Genomic DNA, 17086 nt, shown 5'->3' with positions numbered 1-17086 from the left:
GTTCAACGTCAGTCACGACAATACACAAGCTGTTTCTACAGAAGGGTTAGGGGTGTGTGTGTGTGTATGTGTTTGTGTGTGCTCGTTTTAAGAGCGTGCAATACTGTATGTTCTGTATGAAGCATCATTTACCTGTCACTTCCTAAAGAGGGCATAGTTTATAAATATCATCCAGTGGAGCTGAGGGTTGGGGCTACAAAAGGCCACCCACAATCTCCCCATTGTTCACTGGCATCATTGTTGGTCTGACCTCCCAGCTGCTCAGCCATGGTAAGTCAGTGTGTGTGTGTGTGTGTGTGTTTGTTTGTGTGTGTGTTGATTGTGCAAAGATAGGCGTGGGATGTGCTTTGGGTTTCTTTACCTCAAGGATGCTGCTTTTTATTTTGGAAAGATGAGTAATTCAACCCTGCTCATCTCTTTATTGATTCACTTTAAAAAACTTTTTATTTTCTATTTCTCAACTTATTTCCTGTGTTTATTTAATAGCAAGAAATGATAAAAGCACTTTTGGATGGAAAGTGGCTCCACACTGTGGATTTAACAACTTTCCACCTGCAATTGAATGCATCCCAAATTACAAGCAACATATTATATTTTAATAAGACTTTCAAGGAAATATATACTTTTTCATTTTGCATAATTTGCTTAAAGACACTGAAATTATAGGCTATACATCACATTGTTCATCTAGATATCAAACCATTTTTCAAAGGTTTTGATCTTAATAACTGTGAAACATAAATGTTTATGTGTGCCATGCACTTGTGTTATTTCCCAAAAGCGATTTTCCACATTTTATCGCCAACAATTTCTGTGATTAAGCCACAGAGTCCCGTTTTTTTCATTTGTTATCTGCCATGTAGCTTTCATTTAACTAGCATGTAGTGTCTGCCACATCTCTCCTCCTGTGTTTATGCCAAAAGGCCCCCAAGAAAGCCAAGAAGAGGACAGCAGAGGGAGCCAACTCCAATGTGTTCTCCATGTTTGAGCAGGCCCAGATCCAGGAATTCAAAGAGGTGCGAAGTGCTGAACCAATTTTTTATTTTATTTTGCTGATTCACATTTGGCTGAGATTGACATGAGAATTGTGGAAATGTTGTACGAATATGCATGTTAGCTCACCAATGTCGAGGATTTATTTTCTTCCTTCGAAATGCACAGCAGCACACAAACACACACACAGCAGCCTCCGTTTCTTCTTCTTCATCATCTTCTTCCCTCTGTCTTTCCATTTCCATTGTTCATCCTTTCAGTATGCCCACCTGTCTATTTTCCCCAGCTCTGGCCTGACAGCAGTGAGGCATGTGGTATGTCGGTATGAGGGTCAGTGGTGCCCAGACATCCAGACTGTGTCATCAGTGATTAGGCTGCAGATAAACTGCTGGGCATGCCCCGGATGCCAGCCTAAACCCCGGGGGGGACTCTCAGGTTATAAATACTTAGCGGGGTTCATCTATGGAGATGGCACACAAAACATTTATAGGAAGAGAGAGAGAGAGAAGCTAAAATCATGTTTTACAGCATCTGGATTATTTTTTCTTTCTGGCTACAGTCTGTTCACAACTTTCACTTTCCCAAAGCAGAAAGCCTCATGTGCATGTCCTGTGCCCTCTGACCTCAGGCCTTCACCATCATGGACCAGAACAGAGACGGCTTCATCGACAAGAACGACCTGAGGGACACTTTTGCCGCTCTAGGTGTGCTGGCTGTGTATATAACTCATATTCACTCTGATAAGACGCTATGACAATTTTACACACGTATCAATTAGCTCATATTGTCTGATTGTCGCCGTATAGGACGCCTCAACGTGAAACAGGAGGAGATCGATGAGATGCTGAAAGAGGCCCCCGGCCCCATCAACTTCACCGTCTTCCTCACCATGTTCGGTGAGAAGCTGAAAGGTAAGAGCTCACATCACATGGACATCTAAGTTTAGTTTAGTTTATTTAGTGTACAATACCATTGTATAGAGCAACGAAAAGATGGTCGTACCAGATTTAGTTTCAGCAGTTAATTTCCATCTGTAGTTCCAACATAAAATTCACAAATACAGATCACAATAAAATACAGGAGGAGCTTGGAACATAGGACGACCTAGGTGAACACATGGACAGCATAGAAGCAGTACACACAAGAGTTGCACAGATGGTCACATGGACAACATGAATTGAATTGAATTGAAATCTTTATTTCAAACATGCATGAAACAAAACTTCAACAAAATCTCCATGATCAGAGAGAAAAAGAAAAAAAAAGAAAAGTTTTATAAAAGCTGAAATAAAAAGTATATGTGTTTGAAAAGGAGTAGGAAACAAAAACAAAAAAACGTATTAAACTCCTACCCCCACTCTCTGTTTCATTATAAGCAAAATAACAGCAAAACTAACAACACAACAGTGTATATATATATACAGTACTATAACAGTATATTACTAATGATGACCAAAAATAACAATACATCAGTATGATAGTACAATACTAATTGATAATAATGATAAAATATAATAAAATAACATCCAAAATAACAACATATACAATAGATAATAATACAGAGTGGCAAGCCCCATCCAGATTCCCCCTCAAGCCCCTTCCTCCAAGTGGAGACAATACTGATAATACAGACATACATTACTTAGTTTAAAATGGAGCACAGAGTTGATTTAAATATGTTTCTAGAGTTGTAATGTGTTTTAATGTGTCCAGGTGCTGATCCAGAGGAGACCATCCTCAACGCTTTTAAAGTCTTTGACCCTGAGGGGAAAGGTGTGCTGAGGAAGGATTAGTAAGTGGCCTCTCTCTCTCTCACACTCACACACTTCACACTACATCAATTTGTAATATGCAAATTCATTGCGAGGAGTGTTACACCGGCTTTTAGGCCTACTCACAATTTATGACTGAGTCTGACTGCAATCATCATTCATCATCATTCATGCCAGTGCCAATCCACAATGAGTAAAGACCATTATCACCTGCACATTTTGCTCCTGCTGCGAACACAAGCCTCCTCATCTCACACTGCTTTTTTTCTTTCTTTCCTCTTTCCGGCCCAGTGTGACACAGATGCTGACAACACAAGCCGACCGATTCTCCCCTGAAGAGGTACATTGCAGTCCTTTTACACTAATTATCATTATTACCGAAGATAGCTGCTGCTGCTGCTGCTGCTGCTGCTGCTGCTGTGTGTGTGTGGGTGAATCCAAAAAGCACAAGACGGGGGGGTTGATGAGCGTCATAATGACGATCATCTGCATGCACATCAGACGCAGCCCCCCCACCCCAAAAAAAGAAACTCAGTGAATCATCGCACCTTGTTACTATGAGTTGTGCTGTGAGTGAGGGGCTGAAGCTGTGACATAAGTGGTGATAACATCTACTTTTCTCGGCAGCTGAGAAAGTTAAAGCTCTGTTTTGAGGCTACTTGAATGTATATATGAATGTATATTTACATATGTGTGTATTTTCTATTATTATTATTATTACTATTTATTTTCTTTTTCTCTCATGTAATGTTTTTTTCATAATTTAATGTTACCCAGGGGGAGGAGTAAGGAGTATGGATGAATGAAAAGGAAATGAAATAAAATTTTAAAAAGTTGATCACAAAAAAAACAACATCTACTTTTCTTTTGCTAAGATGGAGCAGATGTTCACCGCCTTCCCTCCAGATGTGGCAGGAAACCTGGACTACAAGAACCTGGTTCACATCATCACCCACGGAGAGGAGAAGGACCAGGAGTAGACCGACCCCCCACCACCGCCCATGAAGGGGATACGAACTGTTGTTTATTCACTCAACTCTTATGTTGGCTGCTTTGTTTCTGTACAAGAGGATCTAATTAAGAGGATGTTTCTCCCTCAGACCTCACCCCTCTCCCTCCCAAAAAAAAAGAAAAGAAAAAAGGATGAGCTCCCGTTATCTAATTAAATTATTTCCCTTACCATTTTGTACAGACTCAAACCCTCTCGCCTGTTTTTCATAGAAAGTGTCCGTTTGTTTCAGACTGTGCCTGTTCGTCTAATAAAAAGTTTTCAAAGACAGCCACCAGCAGCAGCAGCAGCCTGTGCTTTCCTCTCCCACTGAATTTTTGAATGGCTTTATCCGAAGGGAAGCCAAAGGTATTATATTCAAAAGAGCCAGTAAGAGATGTTCATATGTTTATAGGATCATGGGATTAGAAGCTTGAACACATGGCCATACCAGCTAATCTTTAATTCCATGTTAGGTAGTGAATTTGTGTGCTTGAGAATAGCGTATGTGCAGTTGGTGGTCCTCTGAAATCCCCCAGAGATTAATCCAAAACATTGGCATTGTACGTGTGTATATGTGGATTGTGTGTGTGTATATGTGGATTGTGTGTGTGTGTGTGTGTAAAAATGTTTGGCTACTGAAACAGAGGGCTTTAGTGAGACAAAGCCCTGTTGTTATTTTGGTTCTATGATGATGTGAGCAGGGTAATGCTATACTGAGGAGTTCAGGCTGCAGCTACACAACAGGATGCCACCGAGTGATCCGCACCACCTTCACCTACCGCATTTGCCCAGATGAGGGGGGGGTGAAAATCCAGACCGGGGCGGCTGGGGGCAGAGGGCAACCCATCTTGTCAACCCCCCGGACTAAAGTATTGTCTTCTGGGGACCAAAGGGAGTGGTGAGGGATAAAGTGTTTTGGATCAACTCGGACATTTGAGCTCACATCATCATGTGTCCTGTTTTAACAGTCTCTAGAAACAGACTGTGGCCATTAAGAAGGGAGGGAGGGAGGGGTGGTGGGGGGGGGTGAGGAGTAGCAGCACATTGTCGCTTTAACCTCGGTCACATCATACAGGCCTTAAATGGATGAGTGTTGTTTTTTTAAAGCACTCCCTGGTTGACTCTCATATAGCATGGCATAGCATAGTGTTTGGGCCATTAGCTGAGAGCGGTACAGACATAGCAAACAGATATAGATCTGGCTACACCCCTTAAAAGCAGAATCAGAATTAGAAAAGCTTTTACTGCAAGGTGTTCTTCACATATATAAGGGTTTGGATTTGTGTATAGTGCAAACAAGAAGGAGGGATTTTAAAAAAAATACAACAAAATATGAATAAAGATGAAACTGTAGTAAAAAAAAACAAAAACAATGTACACAATAGAAACAGGGAGGTTTAACAGTGTGATTCAACCACATACTGTCCCACCTCCACATACAGTAGTCACAGCCCCTATAATGGTCTTCGACATCTCAGGACAAATGTCATCGTCTCCCGAGGAGCTGCTTGACGACCTCCTCCTCAGACTGCATGTTAATTATTAGGTTCAGTAGTTCCCCAGCGTCTCCCCTCCCACCAGTCCACGCTACACCCAGTCTGAGTCAGCAGTTCTCAGCCTGCATGAGCTCCTTGTTTCCCTGTTTCCCAGTTTCCCCTTCCTGGGACACAGAGCTGTGAGCCCTGGAGCCAATCAAAACTCTGCTCCTTGTTTATTTATTTATTCATTTTAAAAATGCTGAGACTGATTACATTAATATTATAGATGATAGAATAACAAAACTGTTACCTTGAAATTAATAAGACCAAGTTGGAAAGACAAGTAAAAAAAAAAAAAAAAAAAAATCTAATTAAATATGCAGCAGTGCACAGTTGATGAAGTTCACTGAAGCTCAATTAAAAGTTAAACTTTTACTGACAACAGCAGCGTTGTTGACGCAGAGAAGCTGAGTGGTGACTCATTCAATCTGAGCATCTGTAAAACTTTGTAGACAAACACCCTCTAGTGGCTGCTGACGACAATGAGACATGAAATAAGCACAATGGACATTGAGAAAGAAAAACAAAGGGACTGTGCTCTCTGTATCCACAAAATAAAATGTACCAGTCATCTAATGGTGAAATTTCAAATACGTCTTTCACAAGAAAAGAAATAAAAAATATATAAATCGCAGGCAGCAGGATAGAAAATGAGGTTTTGAACAGAGCTCTTGTTGAGATCACACAAAAGGCATTAGGATGCTCAGTTAAGGCGTCATTAGGTCACTATAATCTCACTGCTGAGTCCAACGCAGTCTGTAGGAAGTCCCTGTAGGAATATTACAGGAATATTACACCAATCATTGATCAGGGGAAGTGTTTTTACAGTGTGCTGATGGTGCAATTACAGTACCGCCCTCTCATTCAGCCTCATATTGGGATTTAATACAGTGCTTCAGTGACATCTAATCTGTAACAGAACTGATGAATTTTCAGTGAGAAGTGTCAAATTGTGCTCCGTGTGCTGTGACTCAGTTATCTATCACTTCTGGTCCTGCAGTTGTGATTATTGGTGGGATGTGACCATAAAAATGGCCCATTGACCGAGGAAGACCAAGATAGCCTTTATAGATGCAGATACCTCCACTGTAGGCTATGTGGATTACAAATAGCTGGAAACAGTTTGTTTCTGCATTGTGTAAATATTAAATCATGTTGGTCCCGCCAACTAAGATCCGATGTTTTGTTTCTCCTTTAGATTTTTACTCTTCACTTGCAGTTTTTCGGTTTGTTTGCCTGTTTCTCACTGTTGTTTTCAGATTCACATTGTTTGTCTCATCTATCATTCAGCAGACATTCAGTAGGGTAAACAGAGAAAAGCAGAGGGAGGCAGAGGAGACATGACAGACAGGAAAGTGGAGGAAAGACTGGAAATTAATAATCCTAAAATGACTCCATGTAGGAAAACTACAGTTCAACTTCAGGTTTCTAAGTCCTAGTGGAATTTATCAATGAATGCTGTTAGAAAAAGTCCATACAGGTCTGCCAACACTGGGTGGTGAAAAAGAGGAAGATTTTCTGGGTAAACAGTTTGAATGGCCTTCTCACAACATCTCCGCACTCATATAGGGCCTAACCCTCCTCCCCACAAATTAATAAATGAAAAGATGTAAATAAAATGACTTTTAAAGAGCCTTCCACAGCTATAGTGTATTGTGCTACAATATACATCAGAAAAAAGTGTGTTAAATGCAAGTGCAAACATTGTGAGAGTGTCAGTGAGTGTCTGTGTTGAGGATTTCCAGGAGCACTTAATGAACAGGAAGGAAGGCGTCCACTTAGAGGCATATATGTTTAACAGTAATAACCACAGAACAGTGCTGTATTCAGACCAAACCCCACACTAATTTCATAAATATTCCAAAATCTGTCAATTTTTTTTGTTTAATATAGATTTTGACGTGTTATTATAAGAAATATTGAAGCTTATGTGGCGAGTCCAGTCAACCATGGTTTTGGTTCGATATTATTTTGTGAGGCTGCATGCTGTAAAAAGCTGTCAACTCATTGTCTCACTGTCTGAAGTGCTTCATCTCAGTGTCTCTGAACAGACAACAGAGCAGAATAAACAACAGAAAACACTGTAACTGAAACTGTCAACACACACACACACACACACACACACACACACACACACACACACACACACACACACACACACACACACACACACACACACACACACACACACCAGAGGGCGCTGTCGTCCTGTCCAGGCCTATAGGCTACAGCTGTGTCCCCTAAAGAGTCAATGGTGAAGTTTAAAATGTCAGTATAATCAATATGAAGTGAATGAGATATGAAAAATATTAGTAACCAGTTATGAAAATATGTAAATGAAACGTGCAAAATATATGTGCGCAAGTATGTGAAGGCAATTTTTCAATAAAACCGTGTTGTGAAGTAAACAATAATGTGATTGCTTTGACTGGGTTACAATTAACCAAATTAACCTGCAGTTTTTCTGATTCACTTTGGCTTTAAAAAAAATCATTTTTCTAAACATTAAGCTCAAACCTCTGAACAATTAGTTTGTCATCCACAACATATCAGAATTTCTAATTTTTTCATTTATTGTAGGCCTATGTTGACACATTGTATTGTTTTTTTTTCTTCTTTTTCTTTATTACTGTGTTCAAATGAACTTGCATTCATTCATTCAATTACTATTCACATTGCATAATTTTGGGCCATGTGTGCAACAGAGTACAGTTCTCCACAAATTTGCACAACTTGTATAGGCCTATAGCTCATTGATCAAAAGTAAACTGATCAGTTGATTCTCATTGTTATTGTCAATTGTCTTTAAAGCATCACATGCAAAATGATCCATTCAATTATCAAAATCTGACATGAACACATATATGCTAGACATGAAGTGTTTGCAACAGTAAATTGTCTGAAGACATTATATTATATTATATTAGGTTATATTATATTATATTATATTATATTATATTATATTATATTATGGCACAAATTATGTTTTGAAATGTAAATTAAACGTTCCTGGTGACTCACTTGTACCTTTTGCAACCATGCAATAGAAACTGAGTGACAGTTTCAGATACTGTTTTGACAGTATTTTGAAAAAAGAGACAAAACAATTCAGGAGAATCTGTAATTAAATCATAGACTGTATGAATTAAATCCATGAATGTGGGTCTCCGAGTCTCCGCTAGGTGTCGCTGGCCCCTGCGCGGTGCGGCCGCTGGGCAGGCGGAGGAAGGGGGCGGCTGGATGTGGACTGTTGGAGACTCCGGAGGGGGGCAGCTGGGTATGTGTGTGTGTGTGTGTGGTGGTGTGTGTATGCGTGTACTAGTATGTGTGTGTCTGTGAGTGTGTTTGAGGCTCGTCGAGCAGCAGGAGGAACTTGAAAACTTCACCGCGTCCATCGAAGAGGGAGGAGAAGGAGAAGGAGGGGGTTTTAGGTTTTAGGTTTTAGGTCTTAGATCCGCCTGCGGAGACCCGGAGACCAGGAGCTGAAATCGGCTGCTCACAGTCCGGCTGTGGTCGACAGAGGAGCACCGGTCCGGTTCCCAGCATAGGAACGATTTCCGGCACAACATGGATGATTTAGGTAAGTTCGCTTCGCCCTGAACGCAACATTAAAGCAGCGCATGCATGTGTGTGTCTGTGTGTGTCTCTCTCTGTGTGTGTGTGAGTGCAAACACTACAACCACACAATGCTCACAACGCTGGAGCGAATGAATGTGAATGTGTTGTAGCCTATTTCCGAGCAGGTCGGTACCAGTGTTGTAACCGATGTGTGTTGTGTTTGGGTCAGCGGTGTTTACACAACACGTCCAGGTGGAGGTTTTGTTTTAACTTATCCAGGTTCAGATGAGCTCCGCGCGAGGTTAGAAAGGCCCTGGTGGCGCGTGCTCACACACACACACACATAAGAAAAAACAGCTGGTGCCAGTCTCTTTGCCATTATGAGCTGAAATGAAACATGTTCCCACCGTTTGTAACGTGGTGGTGGGAGCATGTTGGAGTGGACGTGGAGCCTCCATCCGCGCTGGGGTTTTTTTTTTCCTTGTGTGTGTGTGTGTGTGTGGGGGGGCGAATTAATCCACCACGTCAGTGAAGCAGGCATGAAGGTGCTGCTGCAACTTTTTCATCCTCAAAGCTGCAAATAGAAATTAATAAATTCTCTCTATTTGCATCTGATGGGACAGTGACCCACTAAGCTGCCCCCTCCCTCCCTCCCTCCTTCTCCCCTTTCCCCTGATGGCCAGAGTTACATAAGTGGCTGTTTTCCTGCAGGTGGGATGGTCACAGCAGTGAAACCTGTGATCAATATAAGCTCTGGAAAAAAATTAAGAGACCACTCCCAAAATGATCAGTTTCTCTCTTCTTTTACTATAGGTATGTGTTTGAGTAAAATTCAATTAAAAAATCAACTACCTACAACATTTCTCCCAAAATTGAAATAGAAATATTGTAATTTAGAGCTTTTATTGGCTGAAAATGACTAAACTAGTCTAAATAACAAAAAATATCAAGTCTTTTCAGACCTTGAATAATAATGCAAAAAAAACATGTTCATGTTTATTCCTAAACAACACAGCAAGAATATTTTAACCAGGAGGAGTTTATAAATCAGTTTTTTGTGGGATAATGTCAGTGTTTAATCCCAGCAGTGGTTTTTATAATCTTCCTATAAAACCAGATGTAGTTCAGGTGATCACCTCATCAGTGTCTCATTAAGTAGAATGAGTTGTATTTGTCTTGCTATTTAAAAAAGAAAAGAAAAGAATGACTGTCATACATGTAGAGATGCTTTTAAGAAACATTTGTGAAAGTGGTCTCTCTTTTTTTTTTTTTCCAGAGCTGTAGTTTTGTGTGTGTGTGTGAGACTCCATTGCTTTATAATTCATCCATAGGCATTTATAAAGCCACTATAATAACCAGCTGATGAATCCAGGAGGACAGTAGGTAGTGCTGTCCCTCCTGCCTGTGTGTGTGTGTGTGAGTGTGTGTGTGTGTGTGTGTGTGTGTGTGTGTGTGTGTGTGTGTGTGTGAGGAGGAAGAAGATAATAACTCTCCACTGTAACATGGCACATTCAGTGACAGTGGAAAATGTAGTGCCTGAGGGCAGGTTATGGTGACAGCGAGGGTGTGTGTGTGCGTGTGTGTGTGTGTAGCTCAGCACAAAGCTGTTGAGACACACAACACACTTAAAGTGACAGGTCCTTTTGCAATTAACTTAACAGTTATCTCAGAAATTCTCGCTGTGAACCAGGCGAGCACCACACTCAAACTGCTTGCTTTGTTTTCACTGATGCATGTAGAGTTGCATGACAAAATGACACTGGATGTGTTTCATTTGAGTAAAAAAATACATTAAACAAGCAGCAACTCAGACTCTGTTCAGTGCACAGTGCATTAAAAAACAGAAGTAAGCTGTTATGCTGCCGTTATGTAATGCATCTTGCACAGTAGTGCTATTATGATCAGCAGTGGTTTGCATTAATTTGCCCACAATGACTGTTAAAGAGAAGTTAGTGTTGAGGCTTTGAGTTTTGTTTTTTTTTGGTTTCTTTTTTACCCTGGCAACTGTTAGGTTAAGTTTAGCAAGACTTCTGTGAAAAGCATCGAAGGAGTCGGGTTCATCTGATTCTAAAAAAACACCAGGATGCTTTCGTAAAGTCAAAGATGATAAGTGTGTGGGAGAAGACATCCAGAAAGTATCAACACCCCTTCCCCCTCTCTCCACCTCCTTTGTGACCTGCAGGTAATTCATGGGAGAAGTTTTTCTCACCATGGTGCTGCAGATCGGCGTCTAATTTGGGCCAAAACCCAGTTGTGTGGTTGACACATCGGCGTTGGGAGTGAGATGGAGCGGCACTAAGAATATTGGGTCATTCTATATCCAGTCAATATTTATGGATCCCCTCTCAGTTTACACGAGTGAAGGGCTTTCCCCTTAAAGTAGCTGCTTAAAAAAGGAGCGTTACACAACCCAAGTGTAATTACCATGTCACAGGGGGTTGTAAATTCTGTCATCGTTTTAAGCGGAGACCTGTAAAAGTTTGGCACACAAGACACAAGATACAGATGCTCTTCGTCTGAGCTCTGTCATTATGGATTGCTGGTGTCGGCATGGGAAGTCGGTGGCCCAGCCGGGGAAGTTTTTTTTTAATCTCCCATTTGTTTATGAAAATTAGAAGGCTTGGTGATGTTATTATGATATGGTTTAAATGCAGTTGAGGATTTGGAGAAGCGCTGCCCCCACTCCACCCCTCTAAGACGTGAAGTGAGTGAGAGCGTGAGGATCCCTGCACCTCGGGAGGCCGCAGAGGACGACGAAACCTAAATGTATTTTTAGCAGAGGAGCGTCCTTCTTCTCAAACGCTGAGGCAGCAGCTCAGAGGAGCCTTCCTTCCTCCAGTGCTCTGTCCCCCTTGTCCCACACCTTCATTTTTCATTCTTAGCATTTTTTGCCCCAAACGCTCCCTATAATATAAAAGCAGCAACTCTGGCTGGCAGGTGTGCTAAGTTGTCGCCATCTTCCCTGTGATGTCTGCACACCATATACACAGACTCAGTTTGTTGTTATTTTCCTAATGTTTCCTCCTCCAGCTCCGGCCGTGGGAGCAGACCGACACCGCTCCCAGGCAGGCAGGCAGGGTGTCGGGGTGGATCAGGCCCACATGCAGGGATTGGGCCTCAGCCAGAATTTATCCTTCTTAAACACTGCACTGCCCCACCCTCTCTCCCTCTCCCTGTCTCTCTCTTCCCACTCCCCATCATTCCTGTGGTGAACCACATAGGAAGCTGCAGGCTGCAATCTATTGACAGTTTAAAGCTGCCTGAGTTCGCAGGAGAGCAGATTAGCCTTTAGGAAGATTTGGATCATCAAGGCAGATTGTAATGCTTGATCGCTCGCAGTTATCAGGGCTTTTAACTCCCAGCCAGTATTGGTATTTGCTAACACAAGTCTTTTTTTTTTTTTTTTCCCTCTATGATGCTAGATTTGGATTTGTGTCATTTATGGCTGCTTTTATTTGTGCAGTCTTTGCAGTTAAGAGGCTGTGGCATGTTCTGAGGCAAACTTTCTCTGACCTCCCCTCCTCAGCTATCAGCGCTGCCAAGCGTTGCTCCGTGCTTCACTGCTCTGGGCCTGCACCAACAAGACATGAATGTCAAACAGCCTCCAAAGTTAACTTCCTTTTACCGACTTTCATCCGCACTACCTTTCAGTGTTTCCCTTTTTTTTTCTTTTTTCTTTACGACAGCACATATACAGTAGCTGCGCTGTTTCTCTCTTCCCTGTGATTTGTTTTACCGTCACTTCAGTGGCGTCATTTGAAGTGAAGCGACCCCCCCCCCCCCCTCCCCGGAGCCTTGTCAGCGCAGAAGCTGCAGCGTTGGAAATGTCACTCACAGAGTGGGCGTAGGCGAAATACGGCTTTACTAACTCCAAAGTGAGATCTGATGTAGCCTAGATACACAACCATGTCTAAATTTAGGTTGGTTCATTGTTTATGGGTCAATGACGTATAAGGATTTTCAACATGCCATTTTTAAAAAACAAAAAAAAAGAATATCTTTTGCAACTGTTCAAACAACAAAGATGTCGTGTATACAAAAAATAACGTTAAATTTTTAAATTTAGCAATTTTAGTGTTTTTTCATATAGATGAATCGCCCGTGGCCTTAAAAAATGTCATGTGGTGCAACCATAATTTATCTGAAAATTAATAAATTTTCTTAACATACTTAATATTTTTTTTTATAATAGTCAGTAATATCAAGTACATAGAAACAAAGTGTTTGCATTTCATTTGAATTTTTGCAAATACTACTCTCATATTTTAGCTCTATAATGTCACAGTCGCTATATTAATTGTAGTTGACCGACTAATTTTTTCTTTAAATTGCATAATACTGATACAAATGTTTTAAAAATACCTTTCACTTAAGCATATTGTATCAGTTATTAATGTTTAAGTTATAGAAATTAGTTATTTTAGTTTGTATTTTATTTAGGTATTGTTATTATTGGTCGCACCACATGATGTTTGGTCGCGCCAAATGACCTAAAGACATTGTATCATTAAAAATCTATTTAAAGCTACCAATAAATAATTACTTTCAAGCAAATTTCATATTGAAACCATATTTTATTAACCTTTCAAACATGAAAACAAACATTTCACATTTTTTTGACAAAAATCTAACCGTGTGTGTGCGCGTGTGTGTGCGTGGCCCAGGTCTTTTTGAACTTTGCCCAATCTTGGCCCAGTCTTTGATCAGTCTTCGCGTGAACAACATGGATACAAACATTTAATTTCATAAACATTTTTTGACTTATTGATTAAAATCTAACCGTGTGTTTGTTTGTGTGTGTGTGTGCGTATGTGCCTATGTGCCGCTAACCCCAGGCCTTTTTGAGCTTTGCCCAATCTTAGCCCAATCCTCGCATGAACAACGCAAATATTTCTTTTCTTTTCATTAAAGCAGAAGTAAGTGATATATTTGTGTTAATATAAGTCTTAATTAGTTGTATCTTCCGACAGCAATCACTTCTATAGAGTGTTTGAACCGAAACACGGGTCTGTCAGTCACTCTGCTCTGCTCTGAGCCCAGGAGAAAACTTTTCTCGTATCCTACAGTTTTTATCAAATGAGGAGAGAGAACGGCATGCAGGGCTGTGTGTGCAGCCAAGGGACGCCGTGCATGTGGTGACGTAGGGACGAGGACTGTTATGGTGCGTTCAAGGCAACTCGTAACTCGTGTTTTTCCGACCTGTGAAGTGGTACCAGTTCGATCTGGTACGAGTTCACGGGTCAGAAGTTACGAGTGGCCGTTATAGTGACTTTCACAGGTAAAACAGGTCGGAGAAACACGAGTGGGTTGCCTGGAACGCTACAAAGTCGTAAGTTGTGACCTGAAGCTGTAATTTACGATTTCAAAAGCCTGCCTGGAACGCAGCATTAGCTAAAACGACCGGATCGCTTACTTCCGCTTTAACATTTTTTGATTTCATGATAAAATCTAACTGTGTGTGTGTGTGCACTGCTCAGAGCTACGCTACGGAGGCTCATGGGATTTCTTGGTTTCCCTCATCAAACTCATCAAATACACAATCCAACAACTCCACAACGCTCTGGTGGACAAGTTGTGACCTGCACATTCACCACGCTATGAGATAATAACACAACGTTACCAGACAGAGTTGTTGTAGAGGGAAATTGTCCACGACAGGAACGTGCATCAGCGGTTTTGCATGAATTTCCCTCTAAAACAACTTTGTGTGGTAACGTTGTGTTATTATCTCATAGTGTGGTGAATGTGCAGGCCACAACTTGTCCACCAGAGCGTTGTGGAGTTGTGTATTTGATGAGTTTGATGAGGGAAACCAAGAAATCCCATGAGCATCCGTAGCGTAGCTCTGAGCAGCTCACGGCTCTGCTCCGCCGTTCTAAAAATAGCTTGCCCCAACAAATAAAGGTAACAAACCTACTGCTATGACTATAGGGATTATGACAATGGGCCAATTTGTTGAACTATCCCTTTAACACATCTTTCTCTTCTCCTGGCAAGGTACTCTGCTCTTGCTGTGGGGTCAGAGTTGACACGCTGCCTGTGGCGAGCGCCTTTAGCTTCGCTTGGCAGTGGCATCTGTCAAAATTAATTAAAATGAGTTAAATAGGTATAATAATTTATATTTTTGCTAATAACTGCATAAATACCCAAGTGAAATGGCATGCTTTTAATATTTTTTTTCTTATATTTTACTAAAATGAACTAACCATTATTTCTGCAATATTAGCAAAATAACTCATGAAATATCAAAAAAATATTCAAAATAATACTAAAAATGAAGTACTTAATGTTTATCAATCATCAATTCAATATAAAAAGCACAAAAACTGCCAATCTAGGTCATATATCTATGATGGAAAACAATCTGCAGCGGTCGCACCACATGATAATTGGTCGCACCACATGACATTTTCAAGTTCGGTCAAATATTACTAAAACAAGATTAGCAACATAAACAAAGCTAGCTAGCTTTTCACAAAAGGACACTATGGAATTTATAATTAAAATAGATATTTGTGGAAAAAAACTTAAATTAATTGTTTTTTTGAGGTCATACCACATGATATCCAAATGTGGCAACAACATTACAGCCGTTAAAAAGGTTCTATTTTTTTTTTAAATGAGAGAGCCACAAACCTTCTTTCTGCTTCCATAGCTCTATGACAAAATGGTGGATGATAAAACTCCCTGTCCATGAGTAGATTTCAACATAAAAGTTCCAATAGTGGTCATTTCTTGATGGTCGCGCCACATGATATTTAATGAAATGGATATGAGCGGACAAAGTTTATTTGTATATTATGAAAGAAATATAACTGCAAAAGCTTTGCAATTTTGTACAGGAATACAAAACACTTTGTAAATTATGCCAAATAGGGCAGAAAATAAATTGTAATAGATTTACAATAATTTCAAATAAGTTTTCAAAACAGTAGTCAGGGCTGGACGGTCGCACCACATGATATTTTGACACTTTAAATTACAAAAAAATTAGAAATAACTCCTGATTTTTGAAAAGTTGAAGTGACTACATATATGGGAGACATACTACTTATAGATTAGTAGATTTTTGTACATTTAAACCTTTTTTTAACTTAAAAAAATACAGACGGACAGAATATTTAGGCGTCACGTCATTGACCCTTATACAGCAAAAGAAACATCAGACAATTCACATGTGGACGTTTGTCACCCACCCACCCCCCAACAAAATGCTGTATGTGAGACTGTGACACAGATGTTTGGTTACGCCTGAGTTGTGGTTTTATCAGGGACACGGTTTGTGTTGTAACCTCATTTCTTCCTTTTTATACTGACAACAAAACCTCGACAGGCTCCGTTGTTCCCAGTAACAGTTCAAACTTCTCCCTCATTTGCATTATAATCATGTGATGCAGCAGCACAGTGGAGTAACTACTGAACGTGTGAGGTTGGGTTTCTACTTAGAAAATGCATGATGGACCTCATATATAGGCCTACAGATTGCAAACAAGTTTTAGGGAACATCAGTTGTGGGTGAAGTTACATATCTGACCACTCTGTGTTGTTGATGCAAACAGAAACAGAAGCAGTTTCTCATGTGATCTTCTACAGAGAGACTTCAAAGGAATAGTGTGGTATCTTGGGAAGTATTGATTAATACCTTCCAAAGCTGAGCATTTGCATTATTTATTTATTTAATAGAGGGAGATGTGACCTGAAACTAAAGACAGGGGGACTTTTTTTGGAGTCAAACTGTAGATGTTGTGGTTACGTGGTAACTGGCCACCGGATGCTACATGTTTACTGAAAAGATGTGAGAGCGGTATCAATGTCGTCATCTGACACCTGCCCAGACTGTGAACAACAAACAGTGTTGTTAGTTGGTCGATTCCTTTAAAAAAGGGAATCTCAGCTGTCAGTCGAGGACGGTGTATCTAAGAGAAAAGCTTGGGGTTTTTAAAACACCTGGGTCTTTGTTTCCGGTCTCTGACAAAAGATGCTGTTGAGTTGCTCTATAAGAGGAAGAGGCTGCAGTGAGTTTGGAGGTCGACACATTTGACTCTATCTCTTGTTATAGTCCCGCTCCTTCGTGTGGTATTTAACCACTTGGGTTAAAGGGATAGTTCACCCAAAATTCAAATTTCACTCATTATCTGCTCACCCTCATGTCGACTAAGAGCTGGGAGAATTTTCAGAGTCCTCCGTGCCTTCTCTGAGTTACGGGGGGGTCCGCGCAGCAGTATTTGTCCATA

At 40.6% G+C, this 17086-nt stretch overlaps 2 protein-coding genes across 2 annotated transcripts in view; both read left to right on the top strand.

Moving 5' to 3' along the window:
- The first annotated feature begins 227 nt into the window (after positions 1-227).
- Positions 228-3881, top strand: myl2a (myosin, light chain 2a, regulatory, cardiac, slow). The gene is made up of 7 exons (XM_085776017.1): positions 228-270; positions 924-1016; positions 1622-1697; positions 1800-1904; positions 2707-2785; positions 3057-3105; positions 3641-3881. The coding sequence occupies exons 1-7, from the start codon at positions 268-270 to the stop codon at positions 3743-3745; spliced, it is 510 nt and encodes a 169-aa protein (XP_085632143.1). The 5' UTR covers positions 228-267; the 3' UTR covers positions 3746-3881.
- Positions 3882-8546: 4665 nt separating this feature from the next.
- Positions 8547-17086, top strand: part of LOC146987050 (uncharacterized) — a 33038-nt gene continuing 24498 nt past the window's right edge. Inside the window, exon 1 of the mRNA XM_085776012.1 lies at positions 8547-8874. Coding sequence (XP_085632138.1) covers positions 8862-8874 — 13 coding nt within the window. The 5' untranslated portion in view covers positions 8547-8861. The remainder of the gene's footprint in view (positions 8875-17086) is intronic.

Source organism: Trachurus japonicus, chromosome 5 (genome assembly GCF_045865225.1).
Source record: "Trachurus japonicus isolate A0001 chromosome 5, Traja_1.0".
Classification (NCBI taxonomy): Eukaryota; Metazoa; Chordata; class Actinopteri; order Carangiformes; family Carangidae; genus Trachurus; species Trachurus japonicus.
Note: the sequence above shows the minus strand (reverse complement) of the source record. Positions and strands in the feature narration are given on the sequence as shown.